Raw genomic sequence first — 24,621 nt, 5'->3', positions numbered from 1 at the left:
TTATATTCCCCAAATGAATGAGAACATATAATGTTTGTCCTTCTCCGACTGACTTACTTCACTCAGCATAATACCCTCCAGTTCCATCCACGTTGAAGCAAATGGTGGGTATTTGTCATTTCTAATAGCTGAGTAATATTCCACTGAGCTTTTGATTCCACTTTTAGCTGCAATTTAGCTCTTCTGTGTACCTATAAAGTAAATGCCATGTAAATAGGAACCCAGGATAGAGTTACTTGTTTTGAAAAGGTCATGTACCAACTGCAGTTGCTGAGTAAGTGTTCTGCATTTAGGGATGTTTATAACAGTCTTGTTTCCATTTCTTTCTGCAGAGTGTAGTGAAGCTGATGAGGAGCCTGCTGCACTGCATGATCAGACAGGTATGGTATTGTTAACAGCTCCCTCGCTAATAAAAGCACATTGTAATAGTGTCTCTATCCTTTAGGAAATGTTTACAGCTTATATTTTTTCAATTTCACAAATAGTAGACAATGATTTCAGAAAATTTGTGGAATGGAGGAGGGAAATGTCACTCATGATCTCACCACCCAGTTACCACTGGCATGTTTCCTTCCAGTCTTTCCACCCCCCTCTATAAATGACTTTTTAAAATACTTCATCGTTACTGTACATGTAATTTTGTACATTGACTAAAGATGATACACGCCTATAAGCCCTCATATGATACCCTTGGGACCAAATAAATTTTAGAATTCAGACTTTTTCAGATTGTTTCAGTACAGTGCAAATACTGTATATTATACCTTCAACAGGTCCAGAACAGCACTGTCTCATCAAAAATATTAATCTCTCCATAGGGAAACATGGAAGCATTCTCACACTAAGTGGAATTAGTAAAAACTACAAATAGCTCCACATCAATTTGAATTAAGTGTTGCCATCAAATGAATTTTGGCACAAAATTTAGAGGAATAACCTTTGTGGCAGTGTTTTGGATTTTAGGATTGGAGATTAGTGCCTAAGACTTAGATCTCCTTGCATTAATTTGCATTTTCCTGACCTTGAATGAAATTGAGCTTCCTTTCCTGTGTAGATTGAAAATTTGCATTTCCTCTATTAATTGCCTATTAGGTCCTTTTTCTATTTTTCTTTTGAGCTGTCTCTTTCTTGGCTATTTGAGGAGTTCCTGTACATTATGAATATTAATGTTTTGTCACATACACTGCAAATTTTTTTAACAGACTGTGGTTTATCTTCTGGATTTGTTTATGTTTTTGTTTTCATCCGAAAGTATTTTACTGAAAAAAAAGTGTTTTACTTTTATCCTAGGAGATCTTTACACTTGTTGCACACATTGAACCTCAACTGACTTTTTTGAGACCAAGATTATATTTTGTTAGAAGAAGCAGTCAAGGCCCAGATTAATAAAGTGACTATCCACAGGCACACAACAAGTCTAAAGTAGAAAGAAATCAACTTCAGACTTCTGAACTTCTTTATCAGTGCTCTCTCTCCTGGGGTATCTCAATGCCATCATTTCTTTTTTCCCCTTCTTTGCTCCTTTTTTTTTTGTATTTTAGATAATTGTATTTTCTACCTTACCAAATAGGTTTAAAGCTACTAACTTCATGAACCTTATTTAAAGGTTTAATAGTTTCTATCATATATCAAATGCACATATAATCAAATCTCAATTTTAGGAATGAAGTCTCTCAGTTGTCCCTTGCCCAGTGTTTCCATTCTGACCTCTCGTTTCAGCATATGTTCATATGTTTTCTCCGTTACTTCATGTATCTTCCACCCAGCTCTTTTCATTACTCCTTCAAAATAGATTCCCTTAATAATCCCCCTGATTTCCCTCAAAATTCCTACCTCTGTTTCAGGAATAAATGTATCTTTTTTATGACTCAATTGTCTCTTACTAGACTGTTAACACCCAACCACTGCATCTCAGTTTATATCTACAGTGTGCCCAGTCAATCATATGAAGAGTAAAAGAGAGGTAGTGAGTAGGAAATAGCTGGCTTTAACTGGCATTATTTTATAACTAATTGCTTAAACTAAAAAAAAAAAACAGCAACAGCAGACTTTCCTACTTGTGTTAGTATGGGGAAAAAGAAGTAACAGTGTATTTTAAATATTCACAATTGCCTGAAAACCAAATGCAATGGTATATGTTAGAGTATTACAAAAGTGTGGCATATGGGATGATTTTTCTACATTGCCTTCTTTTACTGTTCTTGTTTTCTTCAGGTGGATAAAGTAGAATCCTTCAAGTATAGTCAGAGTACCAAGGATAGCCTCCATGCTAAGTACAATACCAAAACCTGTGCCACTGTAGTGGGTGATGACCAGTGGGGACACCTGCAGTTGGATGCTACCTCTTTGTACCTGCTCTTCTTAGCACAAATGACTGCCTCAGGTCAGTACCAGGACAGAATTACTGGGGGCCACAGCAATGTGAAGCACTGACTCTGGTACACATGGTTTCTCCAAAGGTGTTGACCAGAAAACGACATAGCTGTTTACATTGCATAAAGATACATGGTGGAAACACAATATTTTGTAAATTATATACAAGGAAACAACTCTTTGAGGTCTAGTTAGTATTCCTTTACCCTGAAAAACAAGTCTGGGGTACTGATTAATATTTTTTGAATTGAGAACCAGGAAATCTGGAGTGGATTTTTTTTGGATGGACATTTTTATCTTTCATTAATCCTCACATACCATGAGATGGTGAGATGGGAAAGAAGGGCTAGGGTTTTCTGCTTGTTCTCATGCTATACACTGACGATCCTCTAGTATTAATATAAATTGAATTACCTACTTTATACTACTCTTTATGTATATATTATAAATAAGACATCTATCTAAAGGCAATTTAAGTTATATTAGGGGATTAATTTAAGAATTAGAATTAAAATATTTATTTTTTATTATTGAATAATATACCCTTTTCAGATGGTTTTGTTATTAGCCTTAGATGCTTTACCTGAAAAAGGACAATGTAAGAACCAACATAATTCCCTTTTATTTCTCCTAACTTGGAGAGGATAATGAGTTCTGATTACACTCAGTTTGTAAATTAAACAGGACCTTTTCCAGATCTTCCTGAGTAAGTAAATATACTCAGAATACCACAGTTTTGACACTCGAATTTATCTTCCTAGCTGGCTATAGAGCTCCAAAGTACTAAGGACATTCAGGGTAAGAAGTGTCCCGGAATATTCTTATTCTACTTTTCTTGCATCAGTAAATATCTGGTGATAAAGCCTTCCCGTTTTCCCTCTAGAATGCACAGCCCAGAAGTTGAATTACCTTTTATTAAAATTATAACATGGCTACCCACACACTCCCATCTTTTGGAGGGGAGTTTCTTTCCTAAATAAATATATTTTTAGGTTTTATGCATTTAAACAGAATGGAAGCTATAACTCCATTTCTTTTTTTAAGATTTTATTTATTTATTCATGAGACACACACACACAGAGAGAGAGAGAGAGAGAGGCAGAGACACAGGCAGAGGGAGAAGCAGGCTTCATGCAAGGAGCCTGATGCGGGACTCGATCCCGAGACTCCAGGATCAAGCCCTGGGCCAAAGGCAGGTGCTAAACCGCTGAGCCACTCAGGGATCCCCTATAACTCCATTTCTAATATTCTTTTAGTACCAACTCTGGAGTGTTTTTCTACAATGCAAACTGTCTAAATATTTCTGATGGTTTTCATTTTGAGTCCAGAAAGGAAGCAGAAATATACTAAAGAGGCTTGTAGGAGACATATTCATTCAACAAATATTTGTTGATTTCTGACTTAACATTTGATTTTCACCTCAATAAGCTGACTTTGATAGGTACTTGGAAAAAGTTGGATATGATTCAATCAGGCCTTTGCAGAATAAATATGAATAAGTAGAATTTCACAAGTCAGAGAAGGAAAAGGAATAGCATGGCTACAGCACAAAGTTGGAAAGATATTGGCCACCAAGGTAAGACTAGTTATCTTCTATGGCTATAGTGTAAGATAGATCTGGAAAAAATACCAAAAGATGAAGCTAGAAGGTTGGAGCTAGCTATTTAAGAGCCTGTAAATCATGCTAGGTAGTTTGGAGTTTAGTCTATAGTCATTAGAGAACCACTCAAAATAAATAATCAAGAAACTTTCAGATGGTTCACTCCAGTAGCAGGAGGATGGATTGAATAGGGGAGAAAATTAAGATGGAGGACTTAGTTAAGAGGTTAGTGAAATACTTTAGGCAATAAATGATGCAGAACATATATAAGGCAGTAGCCTTGAGAATGAAAAGGATATATATGAGAGATGATCAGTAGATAACGTATGAAAGATCTTCATGGAAAATTTTCATCTTTCATGGGAACAATTCTCTGCACATTTTTGAACTTTTAAAAATCTCAACCTTGGTTAAAAGAGAGTCTTAGAAATTGACTGCCCTTCTCCCCAGCAAAATAACCATAAATTGTGAAAATAAAGTTTAAAAAAAACCATTTAGTCACTAGAAATTGTCTGAAGGGCATACAGCAAGTAGAGAAACATTTATTCAAGCATATCTAAATCTTGGTAAGAACAGTGAGGGTGTGGCATTTAGACCACAGCCTCCCTCGCCCCAACTCATCAGGACAGAAGCACTACTCAGCGTGGATGCAGACCAGAGTATAAGGCTTACTCTTCCCCTAGTTCCCAGTTTAGGACTATGATAGATATCTCCCCAACAGTGGTTGCCAACATTTCCCATCCTCCTCACCTGTGTGTTCCAGAAGCTCTGATCTAGCCAAAAATAACTAAGAGGTCTGGAACTCTGTTCCATTCCTCAGTTCCACTCATGGAGCTTAAATCTAGGCAGAGCAGTCCAAGAATAATAGGCCTGGCCCACCTTGCTGGTAGCATGGAGGGAAAGGCAGGCCACAAGAACAGAAAAACTCCATAGTTCTTCCCAAGAAAACTGACTTTAGTGGGAAAGTTAAAGTCTAAGGGCACTCTGAAAAACTGGAGATTTTTGTTCTAAGAAATTAAGAGGAGTCTGATAGCTCAATAAGAGCAACAAACTAAACTGTAGACTAGCTAGAAGTTTTAGCAGAGAACCAGGGACAGAGATAGTTAAAAAGAGTTATCCTAGGGTTAGAACAAGTGTCAAAGTCTGGCCTCAAAATCCTGAAATGGAGCTTGAACTTAATTGGATGAGACTGTGCAACAGTCTGTACCTCGGGGCACTATACAATTTAATAGAGCCATCAGCTGGCAATTGGTGGAGGTTAACAGCTGAGTATGAAGACATGTAATAGATCACAGAAGACTAAACAAAAACTGTGGTCTTCCTTGGGTGACTGTATTATTCCCAAGGCTACGTCCTCTGAAGAACAGCTTCAGAGGCCACATACTGCTAGGAGCCCAATGCAGGACTTGACCCTGGGATCATGCCCTGAACCAAAGGCAGATGCTCAACCCCTGAGCCACCCAGGCGTCCCGAAAAATAGATTTCATTGAAATTGTCCAGCCAATTCACTTAAACAAATAGCAGATAAACATAAACAAGCCCCATATAGGATAATATCAATATACCTACAGAGTTTCTATAACTATGTTATCTGCAATATCTAGTGTTCAACAAAAATGTATGACACATGCAAAAAAATAGGAAAGTCTGAGACAACACAAAAAAAGCAGGTAACAGAAACTGCCTTTGAGAGGAAACATTACATTGAATTTAGAAGACAAAGACTTCAAAGCAGTTACTATAAAAATGTCCAAAAATCTAAAGGATGCCATGCTTAACAAGTTAAAGGAAAATATTATGAAAGCATTATATCAAATAGATAATATCAATAAAGAGATAAAAAATGAACCAAATGGGAATTTTGGGGTTGAAAAGTACAGTAACTTTTTTTTTTCAAAATTTTATTTAAATTCTAGCTAGTTAACCTCTTGTGTAATATTGGTTTCAGGAGTAGAATTTAGTAATTCATCACTTACCTATAACACCCAGTGCTCATCATAATAAGTGCCCTCCTTAATACATATCACTCATTTAACCCATCCCCCAGGCACCTCCCCCATTAACCCTCAGTTTGTTCTCCGTTGAGTCTCTTAGATTTCCTTCCCTCTCTCTTTTTTCCCTTCCCATGTGTTCCTCTGTTTTGTTTCTTAAATTCCACATATGGGTGAAAAAATATGGTATTTGTCTTTCTCTGACTGATGGATTTCACTTAGCATAATACCCTCTAGCATCATCCACGTCATTGCAAATGGGAAGATTTCATTCTTTTTGATGGCTGAGTAACATTCCTATATATGTACATATAAATACACACACACACACACCACATCTTTTTTTAAGATTTTATTTATTTATTCAAGAGAGACACAGAGAGAGAGAGAGAGAGAGAGAGAGAGAGAGAGAGAGAGAGAGAGAGAGGCAGAGACACAGGCAGAAGGAGAAGCAGGCTTCATGCAGGGAGCCGGATGCGGCATACGATCCTGAGACTCCAGGATCACGCCCTGGGCCGTGATCTCACCGTGATCCTGACTCCAGGATCTCACCGCTGAGCCACCCAGGCATCCCCACCACATCTTCTTTATCCACTCATCAGTCAGTGAACATTTTGGCTCTTTCCGTAGTTTGCTTATTGTTAATAATGCTGCTATAGATACCAGGGTGCATATACCCCTTTCCATCTATTTTTTAATTCATTGGGTAAACACTCCCATAGTACAGTTGATGGATTATAGCATAGTTCTATTTTTAACTTTTGGAGGAACCTCCATACTGTTTTCTAGAGTGGCTGCAGCAGCCTTCATTCCCACCAGCAGTGTAAGAGGGTTCTCCCTTCACACCCTCGCCAACATCTGTTTTTCTCTGAGTTGTTAATTTTAGCCATTCTGACTGGTATGCTATGTTATCTCATTGTGGTTTTGATTTGCGTTTCTCTGATATTGAATGGTGTTGAGCATCTTTTCATGTGTCTGTTGGCCATCTGGATGTCTTCTTTAGAAAGATGTCTATTCATGTCTTCAGCCCACTTCTTAACTGGATTATTTGTTTTTGGGGTGTTGAGTTTGATAAATTCTTTATAGATTATGGATACTAATTGTTCTAAAGAGAAAATCCACAGCACCATACTCTCATTTTCAAAGGGGAAAAACACTTTATTAATATTATAAAAATCTAATAAAAACAGAAGAAAAGGGAAATCTGCACATAGATAAGGACAATAATAAACAGAAAAGGAGAATAAGATAGAATTACATCAAATTGGGTACTTAACAACATCCAATCTCATTAGCTGAGGAACTCTCTTGGAGATAGCCAGGCTGGAGACCCAGTTGAGAGGCCTGAGCAGAGCATCCTCCCCTCAGGTGAGAGTTCCAACTGACCATCTCTGGAAGGGCTGTATTCATAGGGCAAATGATGGAGTCTGAAGTTAAACAACTGTTTGCTTATGTACAGTTTGCCTATGTTATTATGTCTTTACATATTCAAGGATCCTGGCTAGGTGTGCTTGCCTCCCCTCCCAGATTCCATTATAGGAGGAGCAGCCCAGCAAGGCAAAATTTATAGCTCTTGGTGTCCAGACCAGAAGGGCCAATTCTGATCTAGAGGCCAGCTAATGTCAACTAATCAGGCTCCCAAGGCCACATATGCAGCACAAATCTCACAAATAACATTCTTTAGCCTACCTGTATATGTGCAGGTTGGGGTGTTCAGTTATGCAGGACAAATCACAGAAACCTCTATCCATACAATACACTAACCCTTTATCAGTTAAGTCAATTTCAAATATCTTCTGCCATTCCATATGTTGTCTTTTAGTTTATTCTTAAGAGTTTCTTTATTAATTTAAGAGAGAGAGTGAGTGCGAGAGAGAACACAAGCAGGGACAGAAGGAGAGGGAGAAGTAGACAACCGTCTACTTTGAGCAGGGAGCCCAATGTGGGACGATCCCAGGACCCTGGGATCATGGCCTGAGCCAAAGGCAGATGCTTAGCTGACTAAGTCACCCAGATGCCCCTTTTGCCTTTTAGTTTTGTTGATTATTTCCTTCACTGTGCAGAAGCTTTTTATCTTGATGAGGTCCCAATACATTTTTGCTCTTGTTTCTCTTGCCTCCGGAAATGGGTCTAGTAAGAAGTTGCTACAGCTGAGGTCAAACATGTTGCTTCCTGTGTTCTCCTCTAGGATTTTGATGGTTTCCTGTCTCCCATTTAGGTCTTTCATCCATTTCTAATTTATTCTTGTGTATTGTAAGAAAGTGGTCCAGTTTCATTCTTCTGCATGTAGCTGTCCAGTTTTCCCAACACCATTTGTTAAAGAGACTTCTTTCCATTGGTTATTCTTTCTTGCTTTGTTGAAGATTAGTTGACCATATAGTTGTGGTTCCACTTCTGGGCTTTCTATTCTGTTCCATTGATCTATGTGTCTGTTTTCAGTACCAGTACCATACTGTTTTAATGACTATAAATTTGTAATGTAGCTTGAAATCTGGAATTGTGATGCCTCCACCTTTGTGCTTGCTTTTTCAGGATTGCTTTAGCTATTCAGGGTCTTTTGTTGTTCCATACAAATTTTAGGATTGTTTGTTCTAGCTCTGTGAAAAATGCTGGTTGTATTTTTGAAAATTTCACTAGAGAGGCTGAACAAATTTGAGCTGCCAGGAGAAAGAATCAGCATACTTGAGGATATATCAACAAAGATTATGCAATCTGAAGAACAGAAGAAAAAAATAATCGAGAAAAATAATAGAACCCAAGAGAAATGTAGGACACAATTTAGAGCATCAACTCATATGGAATGTGAGTATCAGAAGGAGAGTAAGGAGCAGAAAATATATTCAAAGAAATCATGGCTGAATTCACCTCAAATTTGATGAAAAATATTGATCTATATACATCAAAGAAACTCAGTGATCTGCAGGTAGAATAAACAGAGATCTACACCCAGAAGCATAATAGTAAAAATATTAAAAAGCCAAAAATAAACAGAACATCTTGCAAGCAATATGAGAAAAATGACTTGTCATGTACAAGGGAACCCAAATAAAGTTATTAGCTGACTTCTGTTCAGAAAAAAAATGGAGGCCCAAAGGAAGTGGAATGAAGAGACAAACGAAAAAATAGACTCTTAAATACAGAGAACAAACTGGTGATTGCCAGAGGGGAGGTTGGTTGGGGGTGGGAATGGGTGAACTAGATAAAGGGGATTAAGAGTACACTTAACTTGGGGCACCTGGCTGACTCAGGAAATAGAGTTGAGACTCTTGGTCTCAGGGTCATGAGTTGAAGCCCCATGTTGGACATAGACCTTACTTTAAAAAACATAGGTAACAAATTTTTTAAGAAGAGTACACTTGGGGTCCCTGGGTGGCGCAGCAGTTTGGCGCCTGCCTTTGGCCCAGGGCGCGATCCTGGAGACCTGGGATCGAGTCCCACATCGGGCTCCCGGTGCATGGAGCCTGCTTCTCCCTCTGCCTGTGTCTCTGCCTCTCTCTCTCTGTGACTATCATAAATAAAAAAAAATAAAAAATAAAAAATTCTTTAAAAAAAAGAGCCCTGAAAAATGTATAGACTTGTTGAATCATGATATTGTATACCTGACACTAATATAATCCTGTATGTTAATTGCACTTGAATTTTTTATTTAAATTCAATTTGCCAACATATAGTATAACACCAGTGCACTTCACATCATATGCCCCCCCTTATAATTGAATTTTTTAGATGAAAAAATAGAGTAAAAATAATTATAAAACATAATATGATTCCATATATATCCTTTCTTAATTGATCTAAAAATCAATTGTATAAAACAGTGTAATTGTGTTGTTGGAGCTACAGCATATAAAAGTGTAATATATTTGATAATAACAAAATTAAGGAGGTATGCAGGAATGAAGCAATATTGAGTTAAGGAAATAATACCAAATGGTAACTCAAATCCACAGGAACAAATGAAGACCACCAGAAGTGGTAAATTACAAGATTAATATTACAAAATATAAATATCTATTTTCCTCTCAGCTTCTTTAAAAGATATAAAATTATATAGAGAGATTTGAGATGATGGCGGCTGAGTGGGAGGACCCTAAGCTTGTCTAGTTCCACAAGATAGATAGATAACTATCAAATCATCCTGAATACCCCAGAAATCAACCTGAAGACTGACAGATCAAATTCCACAATTAAGAAGAAGCTGTAGAAGACACATCAAAGAAGGTAGGAATTGCATAGACATGCTTTAGGGGAGAAACAGATCGTGGGTGCTGCCAAAGGGAGAGAGCTATGGTTGCAGAGAAAGGCAAGAGAAAGAAAAGAAGAGGGAGGGAGGGAAGTAGGGAGGAGAGAAGGAGAGAAGGGTAATGAGAATGCATAAGGAGAACATTTCCTCAAAGCCATTGATTGGGAAAATGAAAAGGGCTTACTTTCTTGAGTTCTTACAACCATTAGGGCTTAAGGACTGGAATTTTAAAGAGCAGCAGGCTTGACTGGGATGGAGCCATGAGAGCACTGCCCTACTCCTAGATAGAAGGAGGGAAACAACCAGGGAGGGGGCAGATGGCATGGAAGCAGCAATCTGAAGGGCACTTGGATACACAGAGGGGAGATTATTTGCACTTCCTGGAGTGTGTCCCTGAGAGGTGGAGTTCAGGGAGATTCCTCTCAAGGACAAAGGAGTTGTTTGGCACCATTTCCTTCCCCCAGCCTTCACCCATATAAAACAATTAATAATAAACATAAAGGAACTCATTGATAATAATACAATAATAGTAGGGGACTTTAACATCCAGTTTACATCAATAGACAAGATCATCTAAGCAGAAAATCAACAAGGAAACAATGAATTTGAATGACACACTGGACCAAATGGACTTAACAAATATATTCAGAACATTCCATCCTAAAGTAGCAAAATACATATTCCTTTCACATTCACATGGGATATTCTCCAGAGAAGATCATGTACAGAACAGACCTAGGTCACAGATCAGGCCTCAATCAATACAAAAAGATTGAAATCATACCATGAGTCTTTTCAATGCTATGACTGCAATGCTATGAAACTTGAAATCAACCACAAATAAAAATTTGGAAAGATCACAAATACATAGAGGTTAAGCAATATGCTACTAAACAATGAATGGGTCAACCAGGAAATGGAAGAAGAAATTTTTTTCAATACATGGAAATAAATGAAAAGGAAAACACAATGGTCTAAAACTGCTGAGATGCAGCAGAGGCAGTCCTAAGAGAGAAGTATATAATAATACAGGTCTACCTTAAGAAGCAAGAAAAATTTCAAACAACTTTACCTAAAGGAGCTAAAAAAAGAACAACAAAAATTAAAACCAGCAGAAGGAAGGAAATAACAAAGACTAGAACAAAAATAAATTATATAGAATATTTAAAAACACAATAGGACAGATCAATGAAACCAGGAGCTGGTTCTTTGAATATATTAATAAAAATGATAAGCCTCTAATCAGACTTATTAAAAAGAAAAGAGAAAAGGCCCAAATAAATAAAATCACAAATGAGAGAGGAGAAATAACAACCAACAACACAGAAATACAAACAGTTATAAGAGAAAATTATGAAAAACTATATACCAACAAATTGGACAACCTGGAAGAAATGGATAAATCCCTAGAAACACATAAACTACCAAAACTGAAACAGGGAGAAATAGAAAACTTGAACAGACCAATAACCAGGAAAGAAATTGAACCAATAATCCGAAAACTCCCTACACACAAAAGTCCAGGGCCAGATGGTATTACCAAACATTCTACCAAACATTTAAAGAAGAGTTATTACCTATTATTCTCAAACTATTCCAAAAGAAAAAAAATCAGAAAAGGAAGGAAAACTCCTAAATTCATTCTAGAAGGCCAGCATTACCCTAATACCAAAACTAGATAAAGACACCACACACAAAAAAAGAACTACAGGCCAATATCCCTGGTGAACACAGATACAAAAATTCTCAACAAGACACTAGCAAACCAAATCCAACTATACATTAAAAAGAATCATTCACCACCATCAAGTGAGATTTATTCCTCAGTAGCAAGGGTGGTTCAAAATTCTCAAATCAATCAACACGATACACCACAGTGATAAAAGAAAGAACCACATGATCCTTTGAATAGATGCAGAAAAAGCATTTGACAAAGTACAATATCCATTCATGATAAAAATCCTCCACTAGTAGGGTTAGAGGGAACATATCTCAACATCATAAAGGCCATATATGAAAATAACACAGCTAATATCCTCAATGGGGAAAAACTGAGAGCTTTCCCTCTATGGTCAGGAATAAGACAAGAATGTCTATTCTCACCACTGATATTTAATACATACTAGAAGTCCTAGCCATGGCAATCAGACAATAAAAAGAAAAGGCAGCCAAATTGGTAAGGAAGAAGTAAAATTTTCACTATTTTCAGGTGACATGATACTGTATATAGAAAACCCTAGAGGTGCCTAGATGGCTCAGTTGGTTAAGCGTCTAACTTGTGCTTTTGGCTCAGGTCATGATCTCATGGGTCATGGGATTGAGCCCCATGTCGGGGCCCCCACTAAGCAGGAAGCCTGCTTCAGATTCTCTCCCTCTGCCCCTCCCCCAACTCTTTCTTTCTGTAGAATAAATAAATAAATCTTATAAAAAGAGCACTCAAAAGACTAACAAAAAATTTCTAGAACAGATATAGGAATTCAGTAAAGTCACAGGATACAAAATCAGCATACAGCAATCTGTTGCATTTCTATACACCAATAATGAAGCATCACAAAAGAGAAATCAAGGAATCAATTCCATTTACAATTGCACCAAAAACCATAAGATACCTAGGAATAAGCCTAACCAAAGAGATAAAAGACATGTACTCTGAAAGCTATAAGAAAGTGATGAAAGAAATTGAAGATGACACAAAGAAATGGAAAAACATTCCATGTTCATAGATTGGAAGACTATTATTAAAATGTCTGTATTACCCAAAGCAATCTACACATTTCATGCAAACCCTATCAAAATATCAATAGCATTTTTCACAGAGCTAGAACAAATTATTCTAAAATGTGTAGGAACCACAAAGACCCCAAATAGCCAGAGCAACATTGAAAAAGATAAGCAAAGCTAGAGGCATCACAATTCCAGACTTCAAGTTACATTACAAAGTTGTAGTGATCAAAACAGTATGGTACTGGCACAAAAATAGACCCATAGATTGTGGAACGGTATTAAAAAATCCAGAAAAGAACACACAGCTATATCGTCAACTAATCTTTGATAGTGAAGGAAAGAATATCCACTGGAAAAAGGCAGTTTCTTCAACAAATGGTGTTGGGAAAACTGGACCACTTCCATATACCATGCACAAAAATAAATTCCAAGTGGATTAAAGAATAATCCTAGAAGATAACACAGGTAGTAATCTTTGTGACATCAGCCATAGCAACTTTGTATTAGATATGTCTCCTGAGGCGAGGGAAGCAAGAGCAAAAATGAACTTTTGAGACTTCATCAAGTTAAAAAGCTTCTAGGGACTCCTGGGTGGCTCAGCAGTTGAGTGTCTGCCTTTGGCTCAGGGTGTGATCCTGGAGTTCCAGGATCTAGTCCTGCATCAGGCTTCCTGCATGGAGCCTGCTTCTCCCTCTCTCTATATGTGTCTCTCATGAATAAATAAATAAAATCTTTTAAAAAGGATAAAAAGCGGGATCCCTGGGTGGCGCAGCGGTTTGGTGCCTGCCTTTGGCCCAGGGCGCGATCCTGGGGACCCGGGATCGAATCCCATGTCGGGCTCCCGGTGCATGGAGCCTGCTTCTCCTTCTGCCTGTGTCTCTGCCTCTCTGTCTCTCTCTCTGTGACTATCATGAATAAATAAATAAAATCTTTAAAAAAAGGATAAAAAGCTTCTCTGATTAGCAAATGAAACAATCTACAAAACTAAAGGCAGTCTGCAAAATGGGAGAAGGTATTTGCAAAGGACATATCTGATAAAAGGTTAGTATCCAAAGTATATAAAGAATTTATAAAACACAACACCCTAAAAACAAATAACCCAGTTAAGAAATGGGCAGAAGAAATGAATAGACATTTTTTCCAGAGAAGACATCCAGATGGCCAACATACACATGAAAGATGCTAAACATCATTTATCATCAGGGAAATACAAATCAAAACTGCAATGAGACATCAACTTGCACTTGTGAGATTGACTAAAATCAATAACACAAGAAACAACAGGTGTTGGCAAAGATGTGGAGAAAGGGAACTCTCTTGCACTGTTGTTAGTAATGCAAACTGGTGCAGCCACTCCGGAGAACAGTATGGAGGTTTTCTAAAATTAAAAAAAAAAAATTACCCTGTGATTTAGCAATTGCAATACCAGGTATATACCCAAAGGATACAAAAGTACTAATTCAAAGGTATACATGCACCCTGATGTTTATAGCAGCATTATCAACAATAGCCAAATTATTGGAAGTGTGCAAATGTCCATTGACTGATGAATGGATGAAGATGTGATATATATGATGGAATATTACTCAGGCATAAAAAAGAATGAAATCTTCCTATTTTCAATGACATGGATGGAGCTAGAGTGTATTATGCCAAGTGAAATAAGTCAAAGAAAGATAAATACCATGATTTCACTCATGTGGAATTTAAGAAACAAAACAATCTTGGGCCTGGGGGAGAGAGAGGCAAACCAAGAAACAGACTGTTAACTATAAAGAACATACCAATGGTTACCACAGGGGAGGTTGATGGGTTGAAGGGTTAAATAGGTAATGGGGATTAAGGAGTGCATTTGCTGTGATGAGCACTGGGCATTGTATGTAAGTGTTGAATCACTAAATTCTATACCTGAAGTTAACAGTACACTGTATGTTAACTAACTGGAATTTAAGTAAAAACTTAAAAAAATGGAATTCAAAAGTGATGTCACTTCCATGACTAGTTTACAAAAGATTGTTACTCCTGTTTTGCTAGCAAACTATTACTTTCTCAGCTTGCACATTTTCATAAAGCAAGCTGCCAAATTGGAGAGGTCTAGATGGCAATTGACAAGAGGAAATGAGGCCCTCACTCCATAACAATGAGGAATTTAATTCTAGCACCAACCATGTGAGTTTGAAAGCATATCCTTCCCCCTTGGAGCCTTGAAATGCCCAAAGCCCCCTAACAACTTGGCTGCAGCATGGGAGATAACTTGAGCCCCAAGACCCATCTCAGCTCTGCCTGAATTCCTGACCCACTGAAACTGTGCAATAGTAAATATGTGTTCTTCTAAGTCAAGAAATACCAAATCATATGAAGTAACAAAAAATGTATTGTTGAGTTTTTAACATATATACAGATAAAAGGATTTAAAAAGATATATTAAAAAAAAGATATATTAAAAAAAAGATATATTATGCCCACAGCAGCTATAAAAAGCTAGAGTAACTAATCTCAGGGAAAAAATAAGAATTTAAAATAAAAACTATTACTAGAGTTAAAGAGGAGCATTTTAGATTGAGAAAAGGATCAATCCATCAAGAAGGTATAACAATTATAAATATATATGCATTTAACAACAGAACCCCAAAATACACGAAGGAAAAACTGGCAGAATTGAAAGCAGAAATAGATAATTTAACAATATTTTGAACACTTCAATACCCCATTTTCAATAATGCATAGAACAACTAGGAAGATCAGCAAGGAAAAAGAAATCTTAAGCCAACCAGACCTAACACATCTATAGAACTCTTCATCCAACAACAGAATGCATATTCTTCCCAAGTACACTTAGAACACTTTCCAGGATGGGCTATATGTTAGGTCATAAAACAAGCCTTGAAAAGTTTAAAAGGATTCAAATCACACAAAGTATATTCAATGACCAAAATGGAATGAAATTTGAAATCAGTAACAGAAAGAAATTTGGGAAACTCACAAATATGTGGAAATTAACACACTCTAAAAAAATTTTTAAGTGTTTTATTCTTTAAGAGAGTAGATTGTGTTCCACATATGCCAAGGTCCACTGAATTCAACAAGTTTGTGAACATGGATGTGTGTGTAACATCATTGGCACTGAATCAGTTTGGTTTCAGAAAGTGCCAATAAGCTGGATAAGATGGCATCATTAGGCAGAGTCTTTTAGAAAAGGATGATAGAGTCCCAGTTACCTGGCAAGAAGTCTTTCCAGAAACAATGGGAATCACCTAAGAATCTCCTCTCATTTTCCTTTCTTTTCCATAAATTAATAACAGCTTACAAAATTAATTCCTTTTTAATCAAGTCAGTGTCTAACACAATGAACCTAAAGAATGAGTATCCAGTAACGTTTCAAACACTGTTTTCAACTAATTTACAACATTTGGTATGCTTGTAATTGTTGTGATTTAGAGTTATTTTTTCTTCTTAAAACATGATAGTGTTTACTTTTTAATAAGCAACATCACTGCAAAGTTACAATAGGATCCCCTAGGAACAAAATAATTTTAAAACATGAATTCAGTTACTTATCACAACAATCCTATGCAATAGGAACACTATTATCCTAACTTTATAGTAAACTGAAATATAACGAGATTAATAATTTATCCAAAAGCATCTTATTGGTCTAAGGATAAACTCCAGATTCCTTAGATTTTTCAATCAAGATCCTCCATAATCTGGCCCCAAATGCCTTTTTAAAATTAGATCTCACTCCTAACTGAAAATAGTACTTATTAGAACCTACCACATCTTCTGCTTCTTGCCTATAAGTCTCAGTCCCACCACTGTCCCACCCAAGATGCCCTCTTCCTTGCCCTTTGCCTACCTGGATTTTCCCCATTACATAAAATTCTGCTCTAGTGTCAGCTCTTCCATGGAGACATCTCTGATCATTCTCACCCAGTGGCATTCACAAGACAACCGACTCTTGCCAGTACTACCTTGTAACTTCTCTTGACATAGTGCCTTATATTGTCATTTAAATAAATAACATACTCCTAAATAACCAATGGGTCAAAGAAGAATCACAAGGGAAATTAAGATTTTGAGCTGAAGCAAAAGGGATATACAACATACCAAAAGTTATGGGAAGTACAAAAAAACAGAGCTTAGAGGGGAGTGTATAGCTGTATGTGCCTATATTACAAAAAATAAGACCTCAAATCAAGTAATTTAATCTTCCATCTTAACACACTAAAAAAGGAAGAGCAAACTAAATCAAAAGCATACAAAAAGAATGAAATATGAAATTTTAAAGCATAAATTAATGAAATAGGGTTCTTTGATGGCTCAGTCGGTTAAGCCTTTGACTCAGGTCATGATCCCAGAGTCCTGGGATCGAGTCCCACATAGGGCTCCCTGTTCCACGGGGAGCCTGCCTCTCCCTCTATCTCTCCCTCAGCCTCTGCCTCCCTCTCTCTCTGTCTCTCATGAATAAATGAATAAAATATTTTTAAAAAGAAATTAATGAAGTAGAGAAACAAATGATAGAGATAATCAACAAAACCAAAGTTGATTCTTTAGAGAGATCAACAAAACTAACAAACCTCGTCTGACCAGGAGAAAAAGAGGACTCAAATTACTAAAATCAAGAATAACAGATGAGACCCATGTAGAAATATGAAGAATTAATACTGTGAACTTAATGTTTACCAACAAATTGGACTTTGATAAGGTGTACAAATTTCTAGAAAGACACAAATTACTGAATCTGACTCAAGAAGCAAAGGAAATCTGAACAGATTGATCATAATTACAGAGATAGAATCAGTAATATAAAACTTCCCACAAAGAAAAACCTAGGCCCAGATAGCTTCACTGATAAATTTTACCGAACATTTAAAGAATTGTTACCAATTCTGCACAAATGCTTCCAAAAATAGAAGAGGAAGCAGCACTTGCAAACTCATTCTATGAGGCCAGTATTTGACACCAAAACCAAAGACATCACAAGAACAATATTATTCAGCCATCAAAAAGAATGAAATCTTGCCATTTTCAATGATGTGGATGGAGCTAGAGTGTATTAGGCCAAGCAAAATGAGTCAGTTTAGAGGACAAATACCATATGATTTCAGTCATATGTGGTATTTAAGAAACAAAACAGATGAACATAGTAAAAAGGAGAAAAATATATAGAGAGGCTAACCTAAGACTCTTAACTACAGAGAACCAAGAAGTTGCTGAAGGGGATGTGGGTAGGGGGAATGGGCTAAATGGGTAATGGTATTAAGGGAGGCACTTGTGTTGAGCACAGGTTTTATATGTAAGTGATGAATCACTAAATTCTACTCCTGAAACTAATATTACACTGTATGTTAACTAATTAGAATTTAAATAATAACTTGAAAAAAAGAAAAAAAATATGGATAGACTAAAAATAAAATGAAAATGAAAAATAAATAAACTTAATTGTTTCTTTTAAAAGCCTTATCTCCAAATACAGTCACACTGGGGATTAGGGCTTCAACATATGGATTTCAGGGTGACACAATTGAGTTCATAACAAGCACTTAAGGTAAATATAGGAGTTAATCTTCCTGACCTTGGATTAGACAAGGCCCTATTAGATATGGCATCAAAAGCATAAGCAACTAAAGAAAACATAAGCTGGAATTTATCGAATTAATAACATTTCTGCTTCAAAAGATCTCTTCAAGAAAGTTAAAAACTACTCAGAATATGTTAGAAAGTATTGACAAATCACATATCCGATTAAGGATTTGAATCTATAACATATAAAGTACTCCACAACTCAATAATAAGAAAGATAACCTCATTTTATTTTATTTCTTTATTTTTTTAATTTAAATTCAATTTGCCAAAATATAGTAGTACATCATTAGTTATTGTACTACATCCAATGTAGTTTTCAGTAATTCATCAGTTGTGTATGACCTAATTTTAAATGGTCAAGGAATCTGTATTGACATTTCTCCAAAGAAGATGTTTAAATTGCCAATAAGTACATGAAAAAATGCTGAACATTATTAGTCACTAGGACCAATGCAGATCCCGATAATGAGATACCATGTCACACCCCCTCCGATGGCTATAATCACAAAGACAGAAAATAACAAGTGTTCCTGAGGATATGGAGAAAATGGAATCCTCATACACTGTTGGTAGGAATGTAAAATGGTGCAGCCACTTTGGAAAATAGTCTGGCAGTTCTCAGAAGATTAAGCAGAATTACCATACGGTCTAGCAATTTCACTCCTAGGTATATGCCCAAAAGAAATGAAACAATAATCACTCAAAAGCTGTGTATATCCACGAATGTTCATAGCAGTATTATTTATAATAGCCAAAAAGTGGAAACAGCCTAAATATCCATCAACTGATAATTGGATAAATATGATGCATTCACACAATGGAATTTTTTTAGTAATAAAAAGATGAAGCACTGATAACATTCTACAACACGGATGAGCCTTGAAAACATTATGCTAAGTGAAAGAACTCAAAAATGAAAGGCCATATATTGTATGATTGGTATGTAAACTGTGGAACTTCTTTGCAGAATAACTTGGTAATGATTATCAACATTTAATACACACATAGTAAAGTATTTAGGGAGAAGTATACTGATACTTGCAACTTACTTTGAAATGTATCAAAAAGATGGATTGATGGATAGATAAGTGATAGAAAAGTATGGTAAAACATTAATACTTGGATCCAGATGATGTACATACAGATGTCCACTGCAAGATTTTGTCATTTTTTTCTGTTTATTTGAAAATGTTCATAATACAATTTGGGGAAAAATAATACACATAAATCTGTGACTCAGCAGTTCTAATAATTTACCTTGGGAAAAAAAGAATTTACTGAGGAAACCTTGAGAAAAAGAGAATTTACTTGATACACTGGTACATGTGCACAAAGGTGTATATATATTCATTACAGCATTGATTATAGTGATGAAGCATTAGGTACAACCTAAATGTTTTCAGTAGGAAAATGGTTATATGATTAGCCATTTAGTAGAATGCCATATAGCCATTAAAAAAATAAGGCAGGTATCTTTAAAATTGTCTCTAAGATATATATGGGAAAAAGTTAGATACAATATAGTATATTACTCTTTGATGATTTTTATATATGCATAGTATTTCTCTGAAAGGATAGAGGAAACTGGTGAGACTGGTTTCTTTCAGAGAAGAGGTTTGGCAAGGGAATGATATAATTCTGGGTGGGAGAAAGACTTTCACAATATGCCTGTTGGGAGGGGTTGGGAGGACAGGACAGGGAGGGGTTGGGAGGACAGGACAGGGAGGGGAGTTAGTTTTGTTTTGTTTTTCTTGAAAGGAGTTAGTTCTTTTTTAAAATATTTTATTTATTTATTCATGAGAGACACAGAAAGAGAGGCAGAGAGAGACAGGCAGAGGGAGAAGGAGGCTCCATGCAGGGAGCCGACGTGGGACTCGATCCCGGGACTCCAGGACCACGTCCTGAGCCGAAGGTGGCGCTAAACCGCGGAGCCACCCAGGGATCCCCAGGGAGTTAGTTTTTAAAGAAAATGGATCATACTGTATATATTGGGAAGCAGTATAACGTCTTGGTTAGGAACTCAGTCTCTGAAGTGAAACAGAAGTTGATAGTTGAGTCCTGCTTCATTATTTATTAGTTAAATGATCTTAGGCAAATATTTAATCTCTCTAAGCCTCATGGAGAAAATACAGGTACCCACCTCTTAGGGTTGATGTAAAAATTAAATAGATAATTCATGCAAAACATTCCATTTGTAAGCTATAACTATCTTTGCATAGTTTATATTTAGAATAATTATCACTTTTATTACAAATGTATAGTTTTAATTTTCCTTAAAATAATAATCTTTATCTACTTCTTGCTTAGTATTTAAACTCCCTCCAACTCTTTTTTGAAATATTTGTCTTTCTTCTTCCAGATACATTAAGGTACATTATAAATTAATTACCTATAGAATTAGAAGTCTGAGGCTTTCTTTTTTTTAAGGATTTTATTTTTTTATTGATGAGAGACAGATGAATCTCTGATTATCTCTGAGAGAGAGAGAGAGAGAGGCAGAGATACAGGCAGAGGGAGAAGCAGGCTCCATGCAGGGAGCCTGAATGTGGGACTCGATCCCTGGTCTCCAAGATCACGCCCTGGGCTGAAGACGGTGCTAAACCGCTGAACCACCCGGGCTGCCATGAGGCTTTCTATGGAAACCTACAAATAATAGTTAAAATTCTTCCATGTTATAATATGCTGGTATCTCACGTAGTTGAAGGCTAGCCTAGGTCTGATTTGTGGTTTCACTTTTATGGTTTAGGAATCAAAGTGCCTTTATTGTTTCAAAAGCAGGAATAGGATTACTTGGGAATAATGGGATCAGTTAGTTACTATGGCTGCCTATAAAGCCTATAGTGATAATTGACCAGCTCTGTATCTTCATTCTCTTTTTACTCAGGACTTCATATTATCCACAGCCTAGATGAAGTCAATTTCATACAGAACCTTGTGTTTTACATTGAAGCTGCATATAAAACTGCTGTAAGTACTCATTTTGGAATTGATCTTAAACATATGATGTTTATAAAAATACTGGACAACCCATTCCTTCTCCTAATGCTACCCCTCATAGTAAACCAATCTATAAGGCTTCTAATAGAAATTGCCTTCAGCCTCTTTATTTATTAAGCTTGATCATCCTGTTTGCCTTCTCTCCAAGGGAGTTACAGAGGCAAAAGGGTCAAGATGCTGTATGCTTCCACTCTGTAAAGTGTGGAAAGTGTCAAACTCTGTAATATCTCATGTTAAGTATTTGAAAATCTGGAGCTAAATTGTGGTCTTATTTTAATAGTCTATGGAGCAAGATGACTAGGGAGTATAATGGGTCAATTAGCTTCTTAGAAATAAAATTTAGTCATGTGTTTGATATTATCTATAGACATTGATTCAGTGCTTACTATACAAAAAAAATGTTTCTTTTTCTCACAACTACCATATGAGGTAGGTTTATGTTAAATCATATTATATTTAACCTCTCCTCTCTCAGGGATCACTGTTCTTCATTGCATAATGTTTGTTGTATTTAAAATGGCTGTGTCCTTTCCCCTTTATTCCCTGTCACTATTTTTTATATTCCCCAAATGAATGAGACCATATAATGTTTGTCCTTCTCTGATTGACTTATTTCACTTAGCATGATACCCTCCAATTCCATCCCCATCGAAGCAAATGGTGGGTATTTGTCGTTTCTAATGGCTGAGTAATAATTCCATTGTATACATAAACCACAAAAATGAGTGGGAAATATCAGAAAGGGAGACAGAACATGAGAGACTCCTAACTCTGGGAACCGAACTAGGGATGGGGGAAGGGGAGGTGGGCGGGGGGGTGGGGGTGACTGGGTGACGGGCACTGAGGGGCACTTGATGGGATGAGCACTGGGTGTTATTCTATATGTTGGCAAATTGAACACCAATAAAAATAAATTTACAAAAAAATAATAAAATAAAATGGCTGGGTCATAAATAATCCAGTGTTTTTTTAGTCATTTATTTGCTTAATTTGTTTAGTTGTTTATTTAGCTGTTTTATGTGTGTGGTAAATCCGTGACTTGTCACTCCATATTTGCCAGAAGAATAAGCTTAACAGAGACATATTTGATACAAATAGACATTATGTATTGACTGATCACTTTACCTTCCAGTACCATTGGCCTGCTCTGGTCCAGGGTACAAGTCAGGCTTCTCTGGCCTCTCCATTGCAGCCAGGGGTTGCAGCAGGAGAATTAATTATATGTGCCTTCTCATACTCTAATCATTCTGCATAAATTAGGGTAGAGCTGGGTTTGGGGATAAGTGAGGCTAGCCATGGGATACATATGGCTTACCTTCCAGAAGCTTCCCTTTAACTCAGAGTTTTTATATAAAAGGTAATTTAAGGTAAATATAGAAACACATATAGGTTTATGTGTGTATGCACACATACATGTATACACATCACATGGGTATTTCCAAATTCTGTTCAATGAGAAGGCCTAGAAGCAACACCATAGTGACAACGAGCACCGGTGCACAGGTCTTGGATTATAACTGTTCGTTCTGTAATAAGAGAAACCAGGATTCCTTGTAGAAGAGGCTGATTCTAGGGCTGGGGTGAGGAAACTACAAGGTGAAACTACATTATCTTATAGTGACAGAAAGTGAGGAAGTGTTCAAAAAGAATGGGGTATGTCAAAAGGGTTGCAGGGCCAACCTGCAAGAACTCCCAATGGCTAAAGCTGGAACAACTTGAGCAATGAAACAAATAACAATAATAGTTTATTATAACCTAGAGAAGAATCTAAAGATCTATCAGTTCATGCTGATATAAATAAGTAAATAAATAAATTAGGGAAAAAGGACAGCTCTTCCTTAAAGAAGAATCACAGTTAACAACTGAAGAGGTAATGAAGGAACTAAAAAATCACCATTGTGACACCACTGTCATGACTGTTACAGACAGAATTCACCAATGGATGCTAAATTAGTGGGCAGATGTTTGAGGAGATAGAGGATATTTGCATGGTTGTCAAGTATCATTCTCAAGATAGTTATTAATCACAAAGGGGAAAATAATAATTTACACTTCGGACTGAGAGTACTTGGATTCTAATCCTAGCTCTGTCACTTATTAGCTGTGTGGCCTTGGGTGAGTCACTTAACCTCTCTTTGCACCTCAGTTTCATTGTCTATAAGGATTAAGGAAGATAGTAGTATAAAGTGCATAGGTTAGTGCATGGTACATTGTCAATGCCAATAGAGAGTAAAAATAGAATATATATTTAAGATAAAACACTGGGGTGCAGTTTAGGCTCCATTTTCTAGACCTGAGTATCTGCCTTGATGAAACATTTTGAGAAGCACTTGTCTACATGGACTGAGTTATAGTTCTTAGGCTTGATTAACTGTTGAGGAGTCTTCCAACTTCATAGAGGTCACAATAGAATTTAAAGCTATTAGGGAAAGAGCTACAGGGGCAACCCAACTCATTGGCATCTCCTTAATAAGCATTGTGGGTACATGTATGTATGACAAATTAGCTACTATGTGAGCCTTTTATTCAAGAGTTGTGTGTCTAGTAAGCATTTAATAGTAATGACTTGCTAATGGTATGTTGGTTATTTTATGCTAGGACTTCGGGATATGGGAACGTGGAGATAAGACTAACCAAGGGATCTCAGAATTGAATGCCAGTTCAGTTGGAATGGCAAAGGTAATTTGCTTTGCTTTGTTTGTACCAAGTGTGGGGTCAGGAAATACATCTTTGCCATAGAAAGGCTTAACGTGAATTTGGATCATCATCAAATTGTTCCTTTTAAGACACAGCAAAAATTTGGATTCTCCCATAAAACTATGGACATGTAAGTAAAGAAAGATTCATTTCATAAGCTCCAGATTTGTATGTCCAATGGCTTTTGTAGCATATCTCTACTTATATATACCACAGAAACTTCTCATAACATATATTTTAAAGATTTATTCATTTATTTGAGAGAGAGAGAGAGAGAGAGAGAAGTGAGTGCACATACACACAGTGGCTGGGTGGAGGGAGGAAAGAGAGAATCTCCAGCAGGCTCCCCACTGAGGGCAGAACCCAACACGGGGCTCGATCTCATGACCCTGAGATCATGCCCTGAGCTG

General features: G+C 36.7%; 1 protein-coding gene across 9 annotated transcripts in view; it reads left to right on the top strand.

The window, feature by feature from the left end:
* PHKA1 (phosphorylase kinase regulatory subunit alpha 1) overlaps positions 1–24,621 on the top strand; it is a 180,379-nt gene that overhangs the window by 8,545 nt on the left and 147,213 nt on the right. For all 9 annotated transcript variants that reach the window (XR_005386338.1, XR_005386339.1, XR_005386340.1 and 6 more), the window contains exons 3-6: positions 333–380; positions 2,215–2,383; positions 21,402–21,484; positions 24,113–24,193. Coding sequence is in view for 6 of the 9 variants with exons in the window: in XM_038587724.1 (XP_038443652.1) it covers positions 333–380; positions 2,215–2,383; positions 21,402–21,484; positions 24,113–24,193 (381 nt within the window). In the remaining 3 variants the exon portion in view is untranslated. The remainder of the gene's footprint in view (positions 1–332; positions 381–2,214; positions 2,384–21,401; positions 21,485–24,112; positions 24,194–24,621) is intronic.

The sequence above is a fragment of the Canis lupus genome, chromosome X (genome assembly GCF_011100685.1).
Source record: "Canis lupus familiaris isolate Mischka breed German Shepherd chromosome X, alternate assembly UU_Cfam_GSD_1.0, whole genome shotgun sequence".
Classification (NCBI taxonomy): Eukaryota; Metazoa; Chordata; class Mammalia; order Carnivora; family Canidae; genus Canis; species Canis lupus.
This window is presented reverse-complemented; position numbering and strand designations above follow the sequence as displayed.